Below are 18,498 nucleotides of genomic sequence, written 5' to 3' on the forward strand. Positions count from 1 at the left end.
GCACCTTTATCTTCCCTGGTCTGCCCCGTTGATGTTTCTGGGCTCCGGGTCGCAGTTTCTCCTTTGTCATACACTGCTGAGCTCCGTCGGTAGACTCCTCGGTTTGACAACTGTTCTCCCAACTCCTGAGGACTCCATATTGCAGCTGGATTCCCGGGTGGGGTTCCTTGAACAAGGCTCAAAGGTGATAGTGAGCCAAGGAGTGAGGGTAGCTCAACTTCCCCTCTCCCTCTCTCCAGCGGCTGAGCTCCTGCATTCGGGTCTTTTCACACCACATGTGCAGCCATAGGATTGGTGACTAAAGCGTTCGGAGGAGCTGCAGGATAAGGCTCACCTCTCGGTTTATGCTTTCGTCCCATACTTGAAGAAACTGCTGCAAGAAAAACTTTTTAAATTCTATCCTGAGCAGTGCTCTGCTACAGGTCGGCCATCTTTGTTCCGCCCCTGGTTATTTTGAAAATTTGCAGTTATTTCGAGTGGTAGGTGCACAGAATAACTCATATAATGTTACACCTGTTCTTTGGAAGATATAACTCATACATGTAAATTTCTGCACATATTTTTAAAAATAAAAACATAAGCACGTAACTTCCAACTCTTGTCTCCCACCCCGTAGAATGAGTCTCCCTCATTTGCATACAAGTACATATGAAACCAGGTTATGCACATATATGCGCACTAAGACTAGGCAATTTTATAAGAGCCATCAAGTCACATGAATGACTTTGCAAATCAGGTCCATAAAGTGTGATTATAGCATGGAAAATGGAAGAGTGGATTAGGAGAGGATGATTTTTAAATACAGAGGGGGAGGGTAAATCTTTTTATGTTGCCCTTCCCGTGGAACAGACACTGGTGGCCCCCTTGGACCTCCGGTTTGTGTTACAGGCTGAGGCAACTCAGCTCTCGTTACCGCCATTGATTGCGGCATTGGTTACTCCACTGCGCACTACATGGTGGCTGACCACTAAACTCTTAAATATCTCTAACTGCTGTGCTTATTTTCTCCCCATTCATGGTAATTTGGATCTGCCGGTAGGATCTCACACTGCTGGCTTTCGACAGTGGGTACAACAGGGAATAACTTCCTTAGGGTATGTTCTGGATGGCTCCGGTCAACTCTTACCATTTCCCACTCTGATCACGCAATATGGTCGCCCCAGGTCACAGGTCTTTCCGTATTTGCAAATCCAACATTACATTCAATCCCTACCCTTGGAGGTTAAAAGACCTCAACATTTTTTACTGTTGGAAGAATTTTTCACGTTGGGAAAGCAGCGCAGCCCTCGACTTGCCCGCTACTATAAAAAATTAAGGGGGCGTGTACCTAACCAGATATGTTCCCAGTTGGTTGAGCGTTGGAACGTAGATCGCCGCCTCTGCATCACGGCCGACCTGCTTCAACAGTGCTTCCGTGGTCTCTCAGGGGTCTCATCTCACATATATTTTCGAGAGATTCAATTTAAGTTCTTGTGGAGAGCTTATATTCCTCCTCAGGTAGTGCTTCATTTTATGCCTTTGGCTTCTGAATTATGTGATAAATGTAAAACTGTACAAGGTACTTACCTTCATAATTTTTGGGACTGTGCATTGATCAGCTCCTTTTGGGGCAGAGTCTTAAAATATATGGCCCGATTGTTGGATGTGACAATTCTTCCCTCTTAGGAATTGGTGGTGTTTAGCCAAATACCTCAGACACTAATCCGGGGAAAAGGTCCTCACTTGCTGCTTCGCAAAGCGCTGTGTATGGGAAAGAAGCTGGTCCTCCTCTATTGGCGGTCTCCCGACTCTCCATCCTTTTGGACATGGCGGAATAATCTCCACCACTTGATGCAGATGGAATGGCAAGTGGCCCACACATCCTTCTGTCATCAACAGGTTTTTCTACAGATGTGGGACTTTTATATTCCGAACTTGCCGCATAGGCTTAGGAGCCTTATTCTTAATGGTTGACTTTTCATTTGTGGGACTCGAGATTTTTGTACCTAATGCATATTATGAGCTGCGGACCATGAGGAGCCTGACAGGGAGGGTGGGGGGGGGGGGGGGGGAGGTAAATAGTGTGACCATACAAATGTACAGTACATGTTCTCTTTGTTTGCTGCTCTGTCTGTTCGAAAGTATTGTTAAGACAATGAAGTACCTGGTTTCGATGAATGTACGACTGAGCTACATTATTTTTTTGAAAATTTGATAAAAATTATGTTTAAGTAAATACAGAGGGAGAGGGGAGAAATAAAGATGTGACAATAGAATAAAGATGTGACAATAGAAAAGAGTATAATGCTATGAAAAATAAAATATATTTATAAACTACACAGAATAAGAGACGGAAAGGCGCATTAAAAGAAACAAGATGGTCAAGAAACAGGGGTTTTGATACTTTACGTGCTCTTGCTGATATTGCTACTCATAATTTATTGAATAAGGGGTGAATTTTAAAATCTTTACCCACGTAAAAATCTGTATGTATGCGCATAAGTAGCCTCTACGTATGTATTTCGTATTTCAAAAAAGTAAAAAATATGCAGGTATTTTTACTTTAATGCACGCATATATGCTCATAAAAAAGAGGTGATCTAGGGGCATTATCAGGCGGGTCCAACACATGCTCATAAGTTGCTATTTTACATGCGTACATGTGCTAGTTTACTCACATTTTTTTTACCTGCTAATTATCTGACGTGAGTGATATTAAATGTGTTTTTTAAATAGTACTGAGTGGATGGGAAGTCTGGGTGACCTGGGGGGAATGCAGGCTGAAGAACCAGGAAGGTCTAGATGATCTGGAGAAGAATTGGGAGCACTGATGGACTCATTGGTAAACTGGTTTATTTCATGTACGCGCACAATGTTTTAAAATTGGCCGACTTCCATGTGTAAATCCTACTTTTTACTTTTGCACGTAAAATATATGCGTGCATATTAAAAAAATTGGTGGGAAAAGTACTTCTATTCAAAGCATTGATATATGTGGCTTCAGTGCATTGCATATATTTGCGAATAAGCCTACATTTGTGTATGTTGTGAGATAGAGATACGCGTATTTTATAAAATGCACATATTTCATACATGTGAGTTATAAAATACTTGTGCATATCTGCTCATGGCCATATACATGTGTATATGCTGCTGAACACATTTGTTTGAAAGTTATCCCTCCTGTGTCCCACCCTATCTTATTTCTGACTTTCTGAAAGTATTTTGCTGTTAGTAGATATAACCTGGAAATGAATGTATACAATTGACTTTACTAGAAGATAGTGAACAGTGAATAGTTCTAGACTGCTGCCAACATACACTCGGGACCTGATAGAACCTGGTGCTTGGTGTCCAAATTGTCACATCACGTTTTATCTATTTATTTATTTATTTATTTATTTATTAAGTTTTTATATACTGGTGTTTGGAGTTACCATCACATTGATTTACAGATATTTCAATGGATTAGAAAAAAATATCAATGATATAAAGGAACAATAATGGTAATTAAAATCATAAAAATAAATAAAATGTAATAATGTAAATAACAAAAAGTTAAGAACATCATATGTACCAACAATTAAATTATACTCATATTTCAGAAAATAAAAATAAAAATATATAATATAAGGGAAATAAAATCTTGAACTATTATAAACACAGGTAGTAAAATCAAATAAATCATTTAAAAAATCTATACAAAGTATAAAATAATAAACTGTGACATGGTCATAAAAGCAGTCATAAATGAAAACGTAAATATGGTTGTGATAGGCAAGATAGATTAGCTTTAACCAATGCCTTCTTTATAAGCCTGTCTGCATTCTATTGAATTTAAAGATTTTTATAGGACAAGTCAAACCAGCTACATTAATTGCAATACAGTATTATGATAGCCATGCATTCTTGTTTTATCCAGCCTCTTAAAGTGGATTCACTCGTTCCCATCTGTCGGCACACATCTGCCTGCCTTTTTCCAGTTTTGAGTAAGTCAAGAGCACACACACACACACACACACACACATGCTGTACTGACCATGCTTTTCTTTTCTTTTTCTGGGAACCTTCCATTAATGTCAGGTGACTGAGCTGGTGAGATTGCTTTAAAATTCAGCCTTCAGACAGGAACTAAGGTTTTGTATGCTTTCACTGGCACAGGTTTACACAGAAGCTAGATTTCACACATGCGAAAACGATTGGAAGCTAAAGTCTTAAAGGTGTAAAACCAAACATAGGGCGCCAAAATTGGTGTCCAATCAGTTACCGGGTTGTAAGCGATGCCAGATTCTATCAAACCATGTTCTGTCGGGTCCCGAATGTACAGACCTATAATATCATGAACCTGTTTTTTTCAAAGTGGCAATGTGATCGGCTAATAGAGTTACAATGATAGTATATAGTCATGGAATTCCAGCACTGCTATCCCTTGATAAAGATACAGATATGATATAGTAGCCTGATTATTCTGAACTACCCCATTTTCATGAAACTGGGGCCATTAATATTCTTGCTTTTCAGGCAAGTTCATCTGGGCAACAGAATATTAGAAAAAGGTGGTAAATTGCCTTTTTGAAATAGTTTATTAAATTTTATGATGTTAATTTCTAGAAGCAATTTGAAATAGAAAATGATCATTATAAATAAAGAAAAGGGACAAGACAAACCAAAATGAAACCTCAGTACTAGCTATGAATAATATCCCACAAAGCCCTCAAAAATGCGAAGGATCTGTCAAGATAGGAAAAAAGAAAATTTACCTGGATAAATGTCTTTGAAAATTTTCCTTTCCAGGTTTAAGGAAAAATAAGATAAAATAAATGCTTAAAAATCTTGGCACCTGGAGCTCAGACATGTAGCAACTGCTATGTATCCATCTTGGATCGTTCCTGCATGCACATTTCCTTTTTTAATCATACTTTTTCATTTAACAATAATGTTAACTTAGAAGTTTATTTTTTTAAATGGTCATATGTTCATACTTGAGTCTTTATTTGGTATCTATTGGCAGCTGAGCAGCTTTGCAAATATATGTTTTTTTTACGCAAAAGGTTAACTGGAGGTTTATTAGCTAAAATGAAAAAAAAAAGGGGGGGATTTAAGATGGCTGTGAGTTGGGGAGGTGTGAATAGGCAGAGCTTCGAGTGAATGCTGTAATTTTGTTTGCCTTTTTACTTATCCACAATATGAAGAAGCACAAGGGGAAGACAAAGTCTTATCTGCCAGATCCCTTCCTGACCTCCCTTGTTGCACAAACAAACCTCAGTAGATTTGTAAGCTTTCACTTCACGAGGAATGACCCTAGGCTTGGTAGGGCTAGGCAACAGAGCAACTGCCTTGAGTGGAGAGATCTTGCTAGGCCTAGATAACAACACCCTGCCTCCAAATCTGACTTGGGACTTTCTTAGTGAAACCTCAGAAGTGGTGGTTGTGATGGAGGTCATCTCTTCTGATGGTTCCAATGAGGAGGTTGTATCACCAAGTTCATCACCATATTTCAAAATAGTCAGAGTTCCCCTCGGACAGAAGAGATGCTGCTGAAAGTGATGAATCGGGTTTCTGTAGAGGTGGACGCTCAGGAGTTAGATACCCAATGTGGGTTGATGGAGGTTCCTTTGGTGTGGCAAGTCCCAACTCCACTCTACTTAATAAACGCCAGATGGTCACATTGGAATCACTGTGGACGCTATTGCCACTATCTAGCAGTTGTTCCCAGACAGAATGGATTCTGTACTGGGAACAAGTCTGAGTCAGTTCCCAGGTTCAGTCTCTGAACCTGCATGAAAGTAAATTGGGAACATTGGATTAACAGCTAACAGGGATTCAGACTTGTGATACTACCTGATACAGGATAAATTAGCTGTTTACCGTAAATTGGAGTTTCTGGAATCTCAAGGCAGATGACTCAATTTACGCAGCGCACAGATCTCTAAAGTTTTCAGAAAGTGGTGTGGGAGTGGTCTGGATGGGGCATGGATGTTTTGGGGCATGAACCAAAGATGTGCTTGTAAAAAGTGACGGTACCCAGTGCGCACCGAAGCCCTCTGCCGCGTAACTTCACTTCTGGTATGGATGCCGTGAAAGTTAAAATTTAAAGAAAACTAGGCAGATGTGCAGGGTTTTAAGGGTAGGGGCTAACTAGGGAAGTGAAGGCTATCAAACCAGGGGGGATTAGAGGACCTCTCTCTTAACTGGGCGAACTGAGGACAAACTGGTAAAACTAGGAATGGCGATGTCGTGTACTCCCTTGAAAATCCCGGGATTTGAGTGCACATGCACTCATCCACTTATAATTTGGCATACATGTGCATGCGGCCAGGCTGTTTTATAACATGCGTGCATATGCACGCGGGCCGATGTAAGTGTGCAAATGTGAAAGTTACCATCCCTAGGTGCTATTTTATAATCAGCGAAATCGATGGGCCTATGGCTGTTACCTGTACAACTCAGAAATTAACCAAATGACTTAGCTGGCTAAGTTTGGTTGGACCAAAAACTGTCCTAAAGTTAGCAGGCTATATTTAGCGTGTCTGGTCGGGTACACTGGGGGAAGTGCAGACTGAAGAACCAGAAAGGTCTTGATGACCTAGAGGTAGACTGGGCAAACTGGTGGACTAAGTGATCAAACTGGCTGTTTCCTTCACGTGTGCATGTTTTAAAATCTGCTTAGCTGCGAACATTAAAGCCGACATATTCCTAAGGAAGATATACAAATAATATTTGCTCATGTAACCACTTAAAATTAGAAGCACATATACGCGCTAGGTGTATTTTAAATAGCTTGTACATACTTGTGTGAATGATTTAAAATTCCTGCGTATGTGCACTCACATGTGCTTACGTGCGTATATGGGCGCCCGCACACTTGTTTTAAAATTAACAACTTAGATTGTTAGCCTTCTGGGGAGAGGGAAATACCTGCAGTACTTGAATGTAATCTGCTTTGAAGTGTCAAAAAGCAGAATATATATCAAATTAAATAAATAAAATACCCAAATGGTTTTTCTTTGAAAAATCGAGGAAATGTGTTAGGATATCACCTGTTTCACATGTTTATCCTTTCCTGATTCTTCCTACTATGCCACCTCCTCACCAGCAGAGGTCTCCAGTGAGCTCCATTCTGAGCTATCCAAATCATCCACTCAGTGGTCTCCTGACTCAGTCTGTCTTACAGTCTCTGTTCCACCAGGGATCCTCAAAGAGCTTACCCGCCAGCCTTGCCCAGCTCCTTCTTACTGCTTGTACCACACTCAAACTCCATCCCTATGTAACCCAGCTCTGCCATTCTACCCTTGCCTTCTCATGGAGTCACCCTTTGCTGTCTGACCTGGCTGCTGTCTCTTTTTTCTATGCCTTGTAGATTCTGGGCCTTCTTGTTCCTTGCCTTGCCTTGCCTTGTAGCCTACTCAGGCCTTGCCTTGCTTTGTGGCCTCTTTCTTTTTTGCTTCTAGCTTTTTGGCCAATCTAAGCCTTGCCTTGAATTGTGGCCTTCGGGGCTGCTCTTTACTTTACCCTGTCTTGTGGCCTATCTTATTTATTTATTTATTTATTTTAAAGTATTTATATACCGTTTTTCAAAGCAAGGTTTTTTTGTCAAAACGGTTTACAAAGTTAAAAATGAAAAATAAAATTAAAATAAAATAGAATTAAAATAAAATTAAAAAATACAAAAAACTGGTATATATCTAGAAGGTAATGGTATTAACAAAAGTCTAATTAATAATGGAGCTGGGCCGTAGTTCATTTTATAATCATGGCCTCTCTCTTTACCTAAGAGCCTTCGGGCCTATTGCCTAGTGGTTTACGGGCCTCCAACCTTTTTGCCTTCTGGCTTCTCTATTCTCTGTTCTGTGTTACCCTTGTCTGCCTTGTCTAAGTCCTGCCCTAGTCAACCTTGTCAGTCTTGTCCTTGTCCTTGTCTGGTCTTGTTATGCCCTTCTAGTCGTGTCTCTTCCAGTATCCTGTATAGTCCTTTCTATTCCAGTATCCAGTCAAGCTCCTTATCTGTTCCAGTATCCTGTCTACTGCTCCTGCCCTATTTGTGCCCAGTAGTCTGATTTGCTTGTTTCGTTCCCTGGCTGTGCTCGCTATCTTTTCTTGTCTCAGTCTATTGCAGCCCCAGTCCCTGTTCTGTTTCCAACTCCAATATCCAGGCCAACCCTGCACCAGCCTTGCCTTCCAGTCCAGTCTGCACCAAGCCTTATCTGCTCCAGCCAATACTAGGCTTTACCTGCTCCAGCTTAAACCAAGCCTTATCTGCATCAGCTTGTACCAATCCTTGTCTTTTCCAGCTCCTGTACCGTCTTTCCTCATCCTGTCTACCAAGCCTTTTCAAAGCCCAGCCTGCATGCTGTGTCCAAGCTTCCAGTTTGTGTACCTGTCTAAGCCTTGTTCCAGCTACTCAGCCTGTCCACAGTCTCATCTAGCCCAGCCTCTTATTATCCATAGACACACTGTGGAAGTATCAGAACTGTGTTAGCCCATATCTGGTGACAAAGGACAATTCTATACATTTAATATATTAAAATAGTGTGATGAGCGGCATGGGAGTGAGCCTTTAATGGTGTGGTATAGATAATGCTGCATCATAGGTGAAAAATTGAGGCCTACACTGACAGCTGGCAAATGTGCTTTGAAGCAGGATAGTCTGGATCTTTGCCTATTCGAGCTGCCTTCCCCACAGTTTGAGCCCTTGGGTTCTGGTGGCCGGCAAAACTTAGGTGGATCCCTAGGGCAGTAGATTGAGTAAGAGTCAAAGGGCATGACAGGGTCAGGACAGTAAGCAGTCTGGAGATACTGGGAACAGACTAAGAGTTGGGCAGGCGGCAGACAAATGGAAACAGGTCAAAGGTAAGAGGTCAGGTCCAGGTGGCAGGCAAGCGTGGTCAGGTCCAGGTGGCAGGCAAGGGTGGTCAGGTCCAATGCAGGAGATCAGGTCAGGGGTAGGCGAAGATGCATGAAGAGACACTGGATGAGACAGGCTGGATGAGACAGGTTGGGCAAGGCGAGGCTGGATGAGACAGGCTGGGCAAGGCGAGACTGGACGCAGGAACACTGGAACACATGACCAGCAGAATGCAGGAGCAATACATACTTCACTAGGCAGGAGACCTGTTGCTGAGGCATTGTGAAATTGTCCTGGGAAGCCTTATTGAGGGAAAGCTAGTGATGTCATCACAAGGTGCCGTGGGGGCCATTCCCACCATGAGCCCTTTAAGTCTCTGTGCAGGTCACACGCACGGACATAAGGAGGCCCCGGGATGGAGCAGGAAGATGGTGGTGTCCAGGCTCAGTGCACTGCACTTGGCGGCATTCCTACATTGATGGCGTCCATGCCTCAGAAAGTGGCACGCAGTGTCTGGGATGAATGTGGCAGCTCACGGGGCCGTCCCGTGAGCTACCAAATGTAACTAATAGCTCGGGCATAGGATTGCTTGATGGACTGACAAAAGGCTAAAAAATGTTTCACCTCCTGATTAATTGTGGATGGTAATGACTAAAAAATATCACCGTCTGAACATTTTTTGGTGGTTTATCTGAAACTACTTGTTGGTATTTGTCTGCATTCCAGTGGATGGTTGTCCTCATCATTGAAAAATTACTGTCTCCATTAGTAGTGTTTAGCATACCTGTTGGCAATCTCAGCACAGCACACAGCACCTTCAGATGAACCGTATTCTTTATGAACCTAATTGTATAATAGCCCACAGAGGGCTGAGGCATGTGAATTACAGCCCTTATTTCCAAAACGGACTTAACGTGTGTAAGTCTGCTTGAAAATTAATGGAACTGCGCATGCATTTGCGTGACATAAGTGTGCACATTTATGCCTGCTTCTTCTGAGAAGATTTTCTAAGTCAATAATTTCTTCGCCCCAGCTCCATCTCCAGCAACTCCGCTTTGCAGTATGTGTAAAAGTGCCTGCAAGATCTCTTCTGCACATACGTTTTACAAGGATTCCCCCCCCCCCCCCCCCCCCCGGGGATATTTTCACAAAGCTAACTTACGTGCATTCTACGGTGTTCTCTACCCGTAAATGCTTTTGTAAATTCACCCCTAAAAGAAAAATTCAACATTTCACCTTGAATCTTTCATTTCCTGCTTTTACAGTGATTTGCAATGTGGTTGGAAACATTAGACCAAAAGCATGAAATACAGGTTGCAATGGGAAGGTCACAGTTGCCATACAGCACCTCCCTGTTCTTTCTATGTGCTTGAGTTGTAACTCTTTACTCTGAGTAGAACATGTGATTTGCTATAATTATTTTTGTAGTCAAGGAAAGAACTGACACACTTTTTCAATTTGTTACATTGTAGATACATTATGCTGACTTCCTTTCTATTTTATTTTTTAAAGGAAAAGTTGGATGCAGGCATAAGGAAAGAGGCAGAAGGCATGGGAGTGCCTGAAATTAAATATGGGGACTCAGTCTGCTATATACAGCATGCAGATATGGGACTGTGGCTCACTTACCAGTCTGTTGATGCTAAGTCTGTCAGAATGGGTTCTGTACAGCGCAAGGTAAGATTGTAATTAGAAATGTGTTCTACCAAGTGATACCCAGATGTTCTGTACAGTATATGGGGCAAGCATAAAGGATTACAAACATCTGTAGTTTAAATCATTCCATAGTCTAACTAGGATACTCTGGACCAGTTTTCTAAGAAAGCATATCAGAAACAGTTTGTGAATAATGAATAGAGTAGTTCTGCTGGTATTTTTGGGATAGTTTTAAATCACAAGATTGAGGTGTAGAAACTTGTCAAAGTTGTTCATTCCAGATTGAAGGTTGTTGCTTATTGTTCAAACAGATGGAAAATTTAGGAATAAAATCAGATTATTGCCAGCCACAGAGATGATTATAATCAAAGAATGAGGCCTGATATTTGTAAGCTGTAATTTTAGTAAAGACTGTTGTAGGAAACTGAAGTCATGCTCTCCAAAGAATCTCCTGAGTCTTGAATTCAACAATCTCAGTCTACGCTAAGAAATCTTGGCTCTTTCTGCATTGCTTAAACAAAAGGAAGCTCCAACCCTTTCTATTCATAAAAAAGAAATATTTGAGAAAATGTATAGTAGCATGCTAGAGTCCTTGATTTTAAACACAGGCACCAAGAGGTTGATATTCAAAGGGTCTGCCCAGATAACTTATCTAGTTATGTAAACAAAACCTGAGTTTTGAATATTCCCTCTGACTACATTTTATCATGGTGGCTCCTTACCTGGACAAAATCTAGTCATTTAAAATGAGGCAGTAATGGACGTGTTCTAGGAGCATGCTTACATTTTAGCTGGGGAGCACAGATGTTCAGAGCTACTTGGCTAAAGTTAGCCTGGTTAGTCTGGTTAGAAAAATACCTGTCCTCAAAGTACCCAGATAACTTTATCTGAGTACCTTTAACCAAGTGTATTCAGTGGGACACTTATCTGACTATGTTCTGCTGAATATCTGAGAAAAGAAACTTGGCAAACTTTACCTGGGGAATATTTTTGCTCACCAGGACCAGCCCACGGCATATCAACTTCTGTATCTCCAAAACAAAGTGTTAAGGCGCTTAAATGCTTTTTCTTCAATGGAGAGAGAGACCAAGGGAAGCTTTGGTTTGACAAGATTACCTGTGGTCCTATCTTAATTTCCCACCATTCTGTAATCTTACTTCCCTTTCTCCGTGGATGAGCAGGATATAGTCACAGTCCCCAGTTTCTTGCAGCAGCTTATTTTTTAAGAATCTGTGGCAGTTATACAGCAAAATGGCAGTGGAGAAAGTCTGATACTTCACTTTCAATGCATATCCAGCATAGCTCTCTGCTTCAACGGCAGGGGAGAATGACTGATACTTCATGCATATCCAGCATAACTCTCTGCCTCAATGGCAGGGGGAATGAAGAAAAGTGGATCTATATACAGACAACAACCAACAAGGACTGAATTATTTAGTCTGGGTAAACAAATAAGCATGGGTGTAGCTTGCTTATTGCGGCAGTTACTACCCCTAACTAATTAAGGGGGTCATTTATCAAAATGCGATAAGGCGTTTTCGCATGTGTTAAGGGCTTATTGCATGCGAAAAGCCCCCGTTAACGCATGCGATAGCACCATATCATATGGTGCAATGCAAATTCCGAAAAAAGGAGAAGTTAGGGGTGGAGAATGGGCTGGGTTAGCCTGTCTGCGAAGAGCTATTGCACAGCTGTAATGCTGATTTTAACAACACCTCTTTGAATTGTGTTAGGCTGTGCGATAGCTGCCATGACCATGCAGTAAGGTTTTATCACCTTTTGCGATGTCTCCCATAAGGCCTATTTGAGGTGAATTGAAGGGGAGAGAGAGAGACTGGCTGTGATGTCATCCCCATAGGTAGGTATTTGTATCCCTATGGTAGGCCCACCTAGTAACTCGAGGTGGGGTTTAGGTATGAGTGTAGGGGGTTAGGGGCCACTTTGACATTCTACGTGACATGTACAAACAGAACAGTGGTCTCTTGTGAAGATTTGATGGCCTTCGAAGTGAGGAAACTCACTCCAAGATGTGATTTGGGCAATGTTCTCTCCACCTAGCTTGATGTTACCCAGGTAGAGAGTCCATCAAGCTAGGTGGAGAGAACATTGCACAAATCTCATGCATCCATGATCCTCTGTAAAGAAATATTTATTTTGATTTCTACTGAGTCTATCCCATTTCACCCTCATCCCATGACCCCTCCTCATTCTACAGCCTCTTCCCTTTGAAAGAGGCCTGCCTGCTCTGCAAGAAAGCTTTTAGGTATTTAAATGTCTGTATCATATTTATCTATCCTGCCTTTCTGCTAGGGTATACATGATGAGATCTTAAATTTTTTTTATATGCTTTCATATGCTTTAGAACTATTTTATAAGCTACCGCTGGCCCAACTCCAACCAGTTTATATCTTATTGAAGGTGCAATCTCTAGAAACATATACAGTATTCCAAATAAGATATCACTAGGGATTTATACGATATTACCTCCTTCTGCTGACTGTTCCTTTTCTTGTGCAGCCAAGCATCTTTCTGGTCATTTGTTTGCCACCTTAAGTTCATCAGTTATGATCTCACCCAGATCTTGGTCTTCTTTCAGGCTTAAAAGAATTTCACCTCTATACTGTACCTATCTTTTGACTGGAGGTACAGTACCTGGATGTTCCCACAGGCAGTGCAAGAAGTCAAGGAGAACATCGTACACTGGTATCGCCATCACCTCTTTTGGAGCATCTACAAATTGTAAGACCTCCAACATTTTGTGGCGTCCTCCTCCTTTATCAGTGGAAATAGTATGGTCTCAGACATTTCCTTGACAAAGCTGGCAAAAGAGAGGTCCTCTGGGGGAAAATGGCGTCTTTCTTCCAGAGGGGAAGGCTCTGAAAGCAATTCCTCAGAATCATGTGAGGAATGATTCGAGGATGCCTCTTCCCATAGATCATAGGGCTCTCTCACCGGTATTTCTGAGGGAGGAAGGATGCCAGCACCTGGAGGTCAAGAAGGCATTGAAGAGTGTCGAGGTGGCATCGATGGATGCGGTACCGGCTTCGAGGGAGGCTGTGTTGGCATCGAGGCAGATGCAGTGCGCTTAGGCACAGACAGCCCCGATGGCCCTTGAATGGGCTCTGGCATCAGTGGGATTGGGCTGGATATCCCTTCTTCCTGCTCCGAGGAACCCAGTATGGGAATCGGGACCTGCGGAGGCCTTGATGGTCAACTCGATGCCGGCTTGTTCGATGGCATGGGCTGAGTTTACAGGGCACAGATGAGGGTGTCCAGGCACTCGAAGAGCGGTGCGAACATCGAGGATGCTGGTTCTGTTGCTGGTATGGGGGCTGGCACCGGTGGCGAATGGAAGCCCCGAAGGGCATTCAGCACTGCCTCTTGGACCATGCGGCCCAATTCCTCCCGAAAAGCCGGCATGGATGGCACGGCAGCTGGGGTAGGAGGCAGGCTAGGCGTTTCTGGATGCTCCATAGCGATCTGTGGAGGGTCTGTACCCGGCACTGATATCGGCGGGGAACACCTCAGGGTCCCAGGACCAGAGGAGGATGGGGGCTCCTCTTCCCGGGCCCTCTTCACAGGCGGCTTGGTGGAAGTCGATGCCACTGCGATGTTGGTGCCGGCACTGGGCGGGGACGCATGTCTGTGCCGTGATGATGTTTCCCTCGGTGATCGATCCGGTCTTTCCCCAGCACCGTGGCAATGACACCAATGCCTTCAATGGTGTCAGTGATGGACGGTCACCCGCTCCACGATGTTCCTGGCGGGGCGTCTCCGAGGTCGATGGACCCTCTCCGGTCGGTGGCACTTGAACTGGCGTCGATGGAGCAGAGCGTTTTGAAGCAAACAAATGCTCCATCTTGTCCAGACGAGCACGCCTGCCTTTGGAGGTCATTGTGTGCAACTAGGGCATCGACGGATGTCATGCAAGGGACCTAAGCACAAAACACAAATACTGTGAGGGTCCATGATGGACATGGTCCTCGGACACGCGGGGCATTTTCTAAACCCGGTCGCCATCGAAAATGAGGCAGGCGTGCGGTTGGTATCTGTAGGGCACCGAGAGATATGCTGCCGGAAACTGACCGCAAATCAAGGGAAAAACCACTTACCGAGCTAGGTGTGCAGCCAGAAAGAAAACCTGGAATGGAGTAGCCAGGATATGGCAGCACCAGAAGGGAGCAGTCAGAGAGAGTATGATGGAGGCCTTGATCCAGACTCTTCAGAAACAGCTCCCATGAGAAGCATAGAGAAGGGGAATGTGAAGAACCCTGAAGAGAGCAAGTGAGTCTGCCCGGGAGGCAGTAGTGAGAATTTGAAAGTCAGCGCTACAGGTGGTCCGGATGAAGACCTGTAGAGTACCCAAACATTACTGAGAGTCCAAAGATAACTCATGTGAGAAGCCCAGAGAGAGAGAGGGCATGGAAAGGAAAGCGAGAAATGTAATGGAGAGCCCAGAGGGTAGTGCTGCAGAGACCCCATCGAGTGAGGCTGCGGAAGAACCAGCGACCGGCGTGAGCAAGTGGCCAGAGTGTACAGAAGAGGAGACCGCAGAGAGTCCAGAGGGAGGTACTGTAGAGAACCTGGTGGAAGAGTCCACAGAGAGCCCAGAAGATGGCGCTGTGGAGACTCCAGCTGCAGAGGAATCAGAGCAGCCAAGGATGGGAGTCTATACCAGAAGCTAAGAAGCGGACGCAGCTGGTGATAGAGGAACCAGTACTGATGGTTCCCCATTTGGTCCTTATAGCTCCATCAGAGTGGAATTTGAACCTGGAACCAGAAAAAGGCTTGATTAAAGGACTAGGGATATGCACTGTGATTACGGCATATTGAATGGTGATCGTGATGTAGTCGAGGGTAACCCTAAGAGAAGGGGACTGAGAGGTCTTGGACTCTCCTGGTTGTGATCCAGGAGGGAGTAGGGACACTTAGCCCTATGGGTCCAAGCTGTAGGGAGGGCTGTATGAGGCAGTGCCCCTAGTGTTCCCCTGTGTACCTGTGCAGGACCAGGCTACGTGCCTGGTTCTTCTTGAATGCCTTAAGGAAAGTGTGCTTTATGGACAGGATCCTGTGGGGCAGGTGGGGCTCAGAGGGCGAAACCAGAGACTGTGGTATAAGAGCTGGGATTCAGATGGAGATAACCAGACCAGGCCTGAGGTCTCCAAGATGAAGGTAGCTCCCGTATGCAATACTGTCCAAACATTGAGCTGAGATGAAGCAACACACTGTAAGTAAATAGTGTATACTGTCTGAGTAGAAGACAGTCTATGGTTGTGCATGTGTGAAGTTATAATAAAGAGTTACTGCTTTAAGAAGACTGGAGTCAGTTTAGTTTGTCTCCAGGCCTGTGGAAATAGCTGCTTTTTCCCACAGCTGGGAACCACAGACCAATCAGTCTGACCTCTGGAGAAAATTAATGGAATCTCTGCTAAAACAGAAGAGAGTGCAGTTTCTGAAATCCAATGCATTTCAAGATCCAAAGCAACATGATTTCACTAGAGATAGATCTTGTCAGATGATTCTGATCAATTTCTATGATTGGATGGCCAGAGAGTTGGATCACTGGAGAGCGCTAGATTTTTACATGTTGGATTTCAGTAAGGCCTTGATGCAGTTCTGCATAGATGAATTATAAATAAATTGATCACACATGGTATAAACCGGAGAGTGTCTGATTGGCTTAAAAATTGGATGAGTGGGAGAGTAGTATTAAATGGAGTTTTCTCTGAAGAGGGGGCGTTACTAGAGGTATGCCTCAGGCATCGGTCCTTTGATTGGTTCTTTTCAACATTTTTGTGAGCAACATGGCGAAAGGATTGTTGGGAAAGTTTGTATTTTTGCTGATGACACCAAAACTCTGCAACAGGGTAGACAGCTGGGAAGGTATGCAAAGCATGAGGAGCAATCTAGTAGAGCTCAAGGAATGGTCTAGGGTCTGGCAGCTAAAATTTGATGCTAAAAAAAAATCAAAGAGTTCTGCATAGACTGCAAAAATCCTTAGGAAGGTACAGAATTGGAAGTGAAATTGTTCTAAGCATGAAAGAAGAGTGGGATCTGGTGGTGGTTGTGTTTCATGATCTTAAGGTTACCAAACAAGTGGATAAAGGAATGGCAAAAGCCAGAAAGATGCTTGGCTGGATGGGAGAGGACTGTTCAGCAGCAAAAGGAAGTTGATGTTGCCCTGTTGATGTTGATGTTGATGATAAGTCCCTGGTGACCTCATTTGGAATTTTGTGTACAATTCTGAAGAATTCACTTTCAAAAGGATATAAACTAATTGGAGTTGGTCCAGAGGATAGCTACAAAATGGTCAGTGGTCTTTGCATTAAAGCATATGGGGTTAGACTTAAAGATGTAAGCATGTATATCAAAGGAAGAGCGAGATAATGAGAGATATAATAGAGACATTTAAACATCTCAAAGGCTTTCATGCAAGCTTTTTTTAACGGAAAGGAGGGGTTATGGGTTGAGGATGAAGGGAGGTAGACTCAGGAGTAATCTTGTGAAATCTTTCTTTAGAGAGAGGGCAATGGATGCATGGAATGGCCTACCAGTGGAGACAAAAATGATATCTGAATTCAAGAAGACATGGGATAAATACAGAAAATCTCTGAGGGAGCGATGGGAATTATAAAGCGAAATTAGTTAGGTGGATGGGCAGACTAGATAGGCCATTCGGTCTGTTTCTGTCATCACATTTCTATATTTCTACTGTATGTTTTTTGGGGACCTCACTTGGCTCTTTCTTTGGAAGAAGTATTATTCCTGTCATTAGCCATTATTGTGTTACTTCTGACTATCTGATAATTGATTTTTGCCATTTGCTAGGTTTTGAGGAACAGAAGTTAAATGTTTGAGTCAAAAGTGAAACACTCCATCAAGAACAGTGATCTTCCAAATTAGGGCCCTTTTTGATTTGTTTTCTAGATTTTTGGTGCTATTTCAAGCCATTCCATACTTTTTGTGTTTGCTTTTTCCAGTCTCTTGTGTTTAGGAGATCTGGATGCATCATCTTCAGAACTACCTTTGCGGCTGCTTATTGTAAAACAAAATTAGTTGTTCCTGTAAGATGTTTTATCCAGCTTACGGCCAAATTTTAAATCCCCCGCATGCGTAAAAAACGAGGGTTTCATGTGTGGCTGGGCCTTGCACGCACCAAGCGCATCTTCAAAGGGGCTCGGCCTTGTGCTTAACCCCTGTTATGCGCCGAAGTGCTGGGCCCAGATAAAGGGGTGGTCCGGGGGCGGGGGGTGGGCAGAGGCAGGGTTGGAGGCGCTGGTACAGCGGCCATTTGCTGCTATACTGGGGAAGCGTGCGAAACTTGCTACTGCTCCTGTTGAGGAGCAAATGGTAAAAAAATAACAAAACGGGGTTAGATAGGATACAGATAGGGGGCAGGGCGGAGAGAGGAAGGGGAAAGGAGGTTAGGGTAGGAGGTTAGGAACTGGGAAAGGACGGGATGCGTCGCCACGTGAATCTCGCATAATTGTACTCCCCCTTGCGCGTGCGGATTACAAAATCCGGCGCGCACCTTTCAGAATCTACCCGTTAAACCTTTTCCTAAGGAGCTGAAAGTGCTGTCAACAATGTTCATGTCCTGAGCAAACTGTGGATTCAGAAGCTTACTAAAGTGACTAATTTTAATATTCTAGATCAAAAGAATACCATGGGGATAGTCTCACTTCTGGAATACATCTGCAGCATTCTCCGTTGTTAATTTAAAAGAGAAAGCTATCGCATACAAATCTTTTTTTTTTTTAAAAACAAGGTAGTCTAGCAGCATGTTTAATTATTTGTGCCAATAAAAAGGTTTTTTTTTTTAATGCAAACACGTTCTCTCTCATTGCCATGACCTAAACACAGTCATAAGATAAATCCGTGTATTTCTAGGCTTAATATTGACTGAGAAACAAGGCAATACTGACTTCACTGTCACAAAATGCAATGAAAAGGAATGACATTGATCATCCTGTGCACTGAAGCAAATTGATTGGTCTGAAAAGCTTTTAGTGGAGCTG

At 43.2% G+C, this 18,498-nt stretch overlaps 1 protein-coding gene across 1 annotated transcript in view; it reads left to right on the plus strand.

Moving 5' to 3' along the window:
* Nucleotides 1-18,498, plus strand: part of RYR2 (ryanodine receptor 2) — a 1,771,220-nt gene that overhangs the window by 656,313 nt on the left and 1,096,409 nt on the right. The window contains 1 exon segment of the mRNA XM_029593907.1: nucleotides 10,337-10,501. Within this exon segment, the coding sequence (XP_029449767.1) occupies nucleotides 10,337-10,501 (165 nt within the window).

Source organism: Rhinatrema bivittatum, chromosome 3 (assembly GCF_901001135.1).
Source record: "Rhinatrema bivittatum chromosome 3, aRhiBiv1.1, whole genome shotgun sequence".
Lineage (NCBI taxonomy): Eukaryota > Metazoa > Chordata > Amphibia > Gymnophiona > Rhinatrematidae > Rhinatrema > Rhinatrema bivittatum.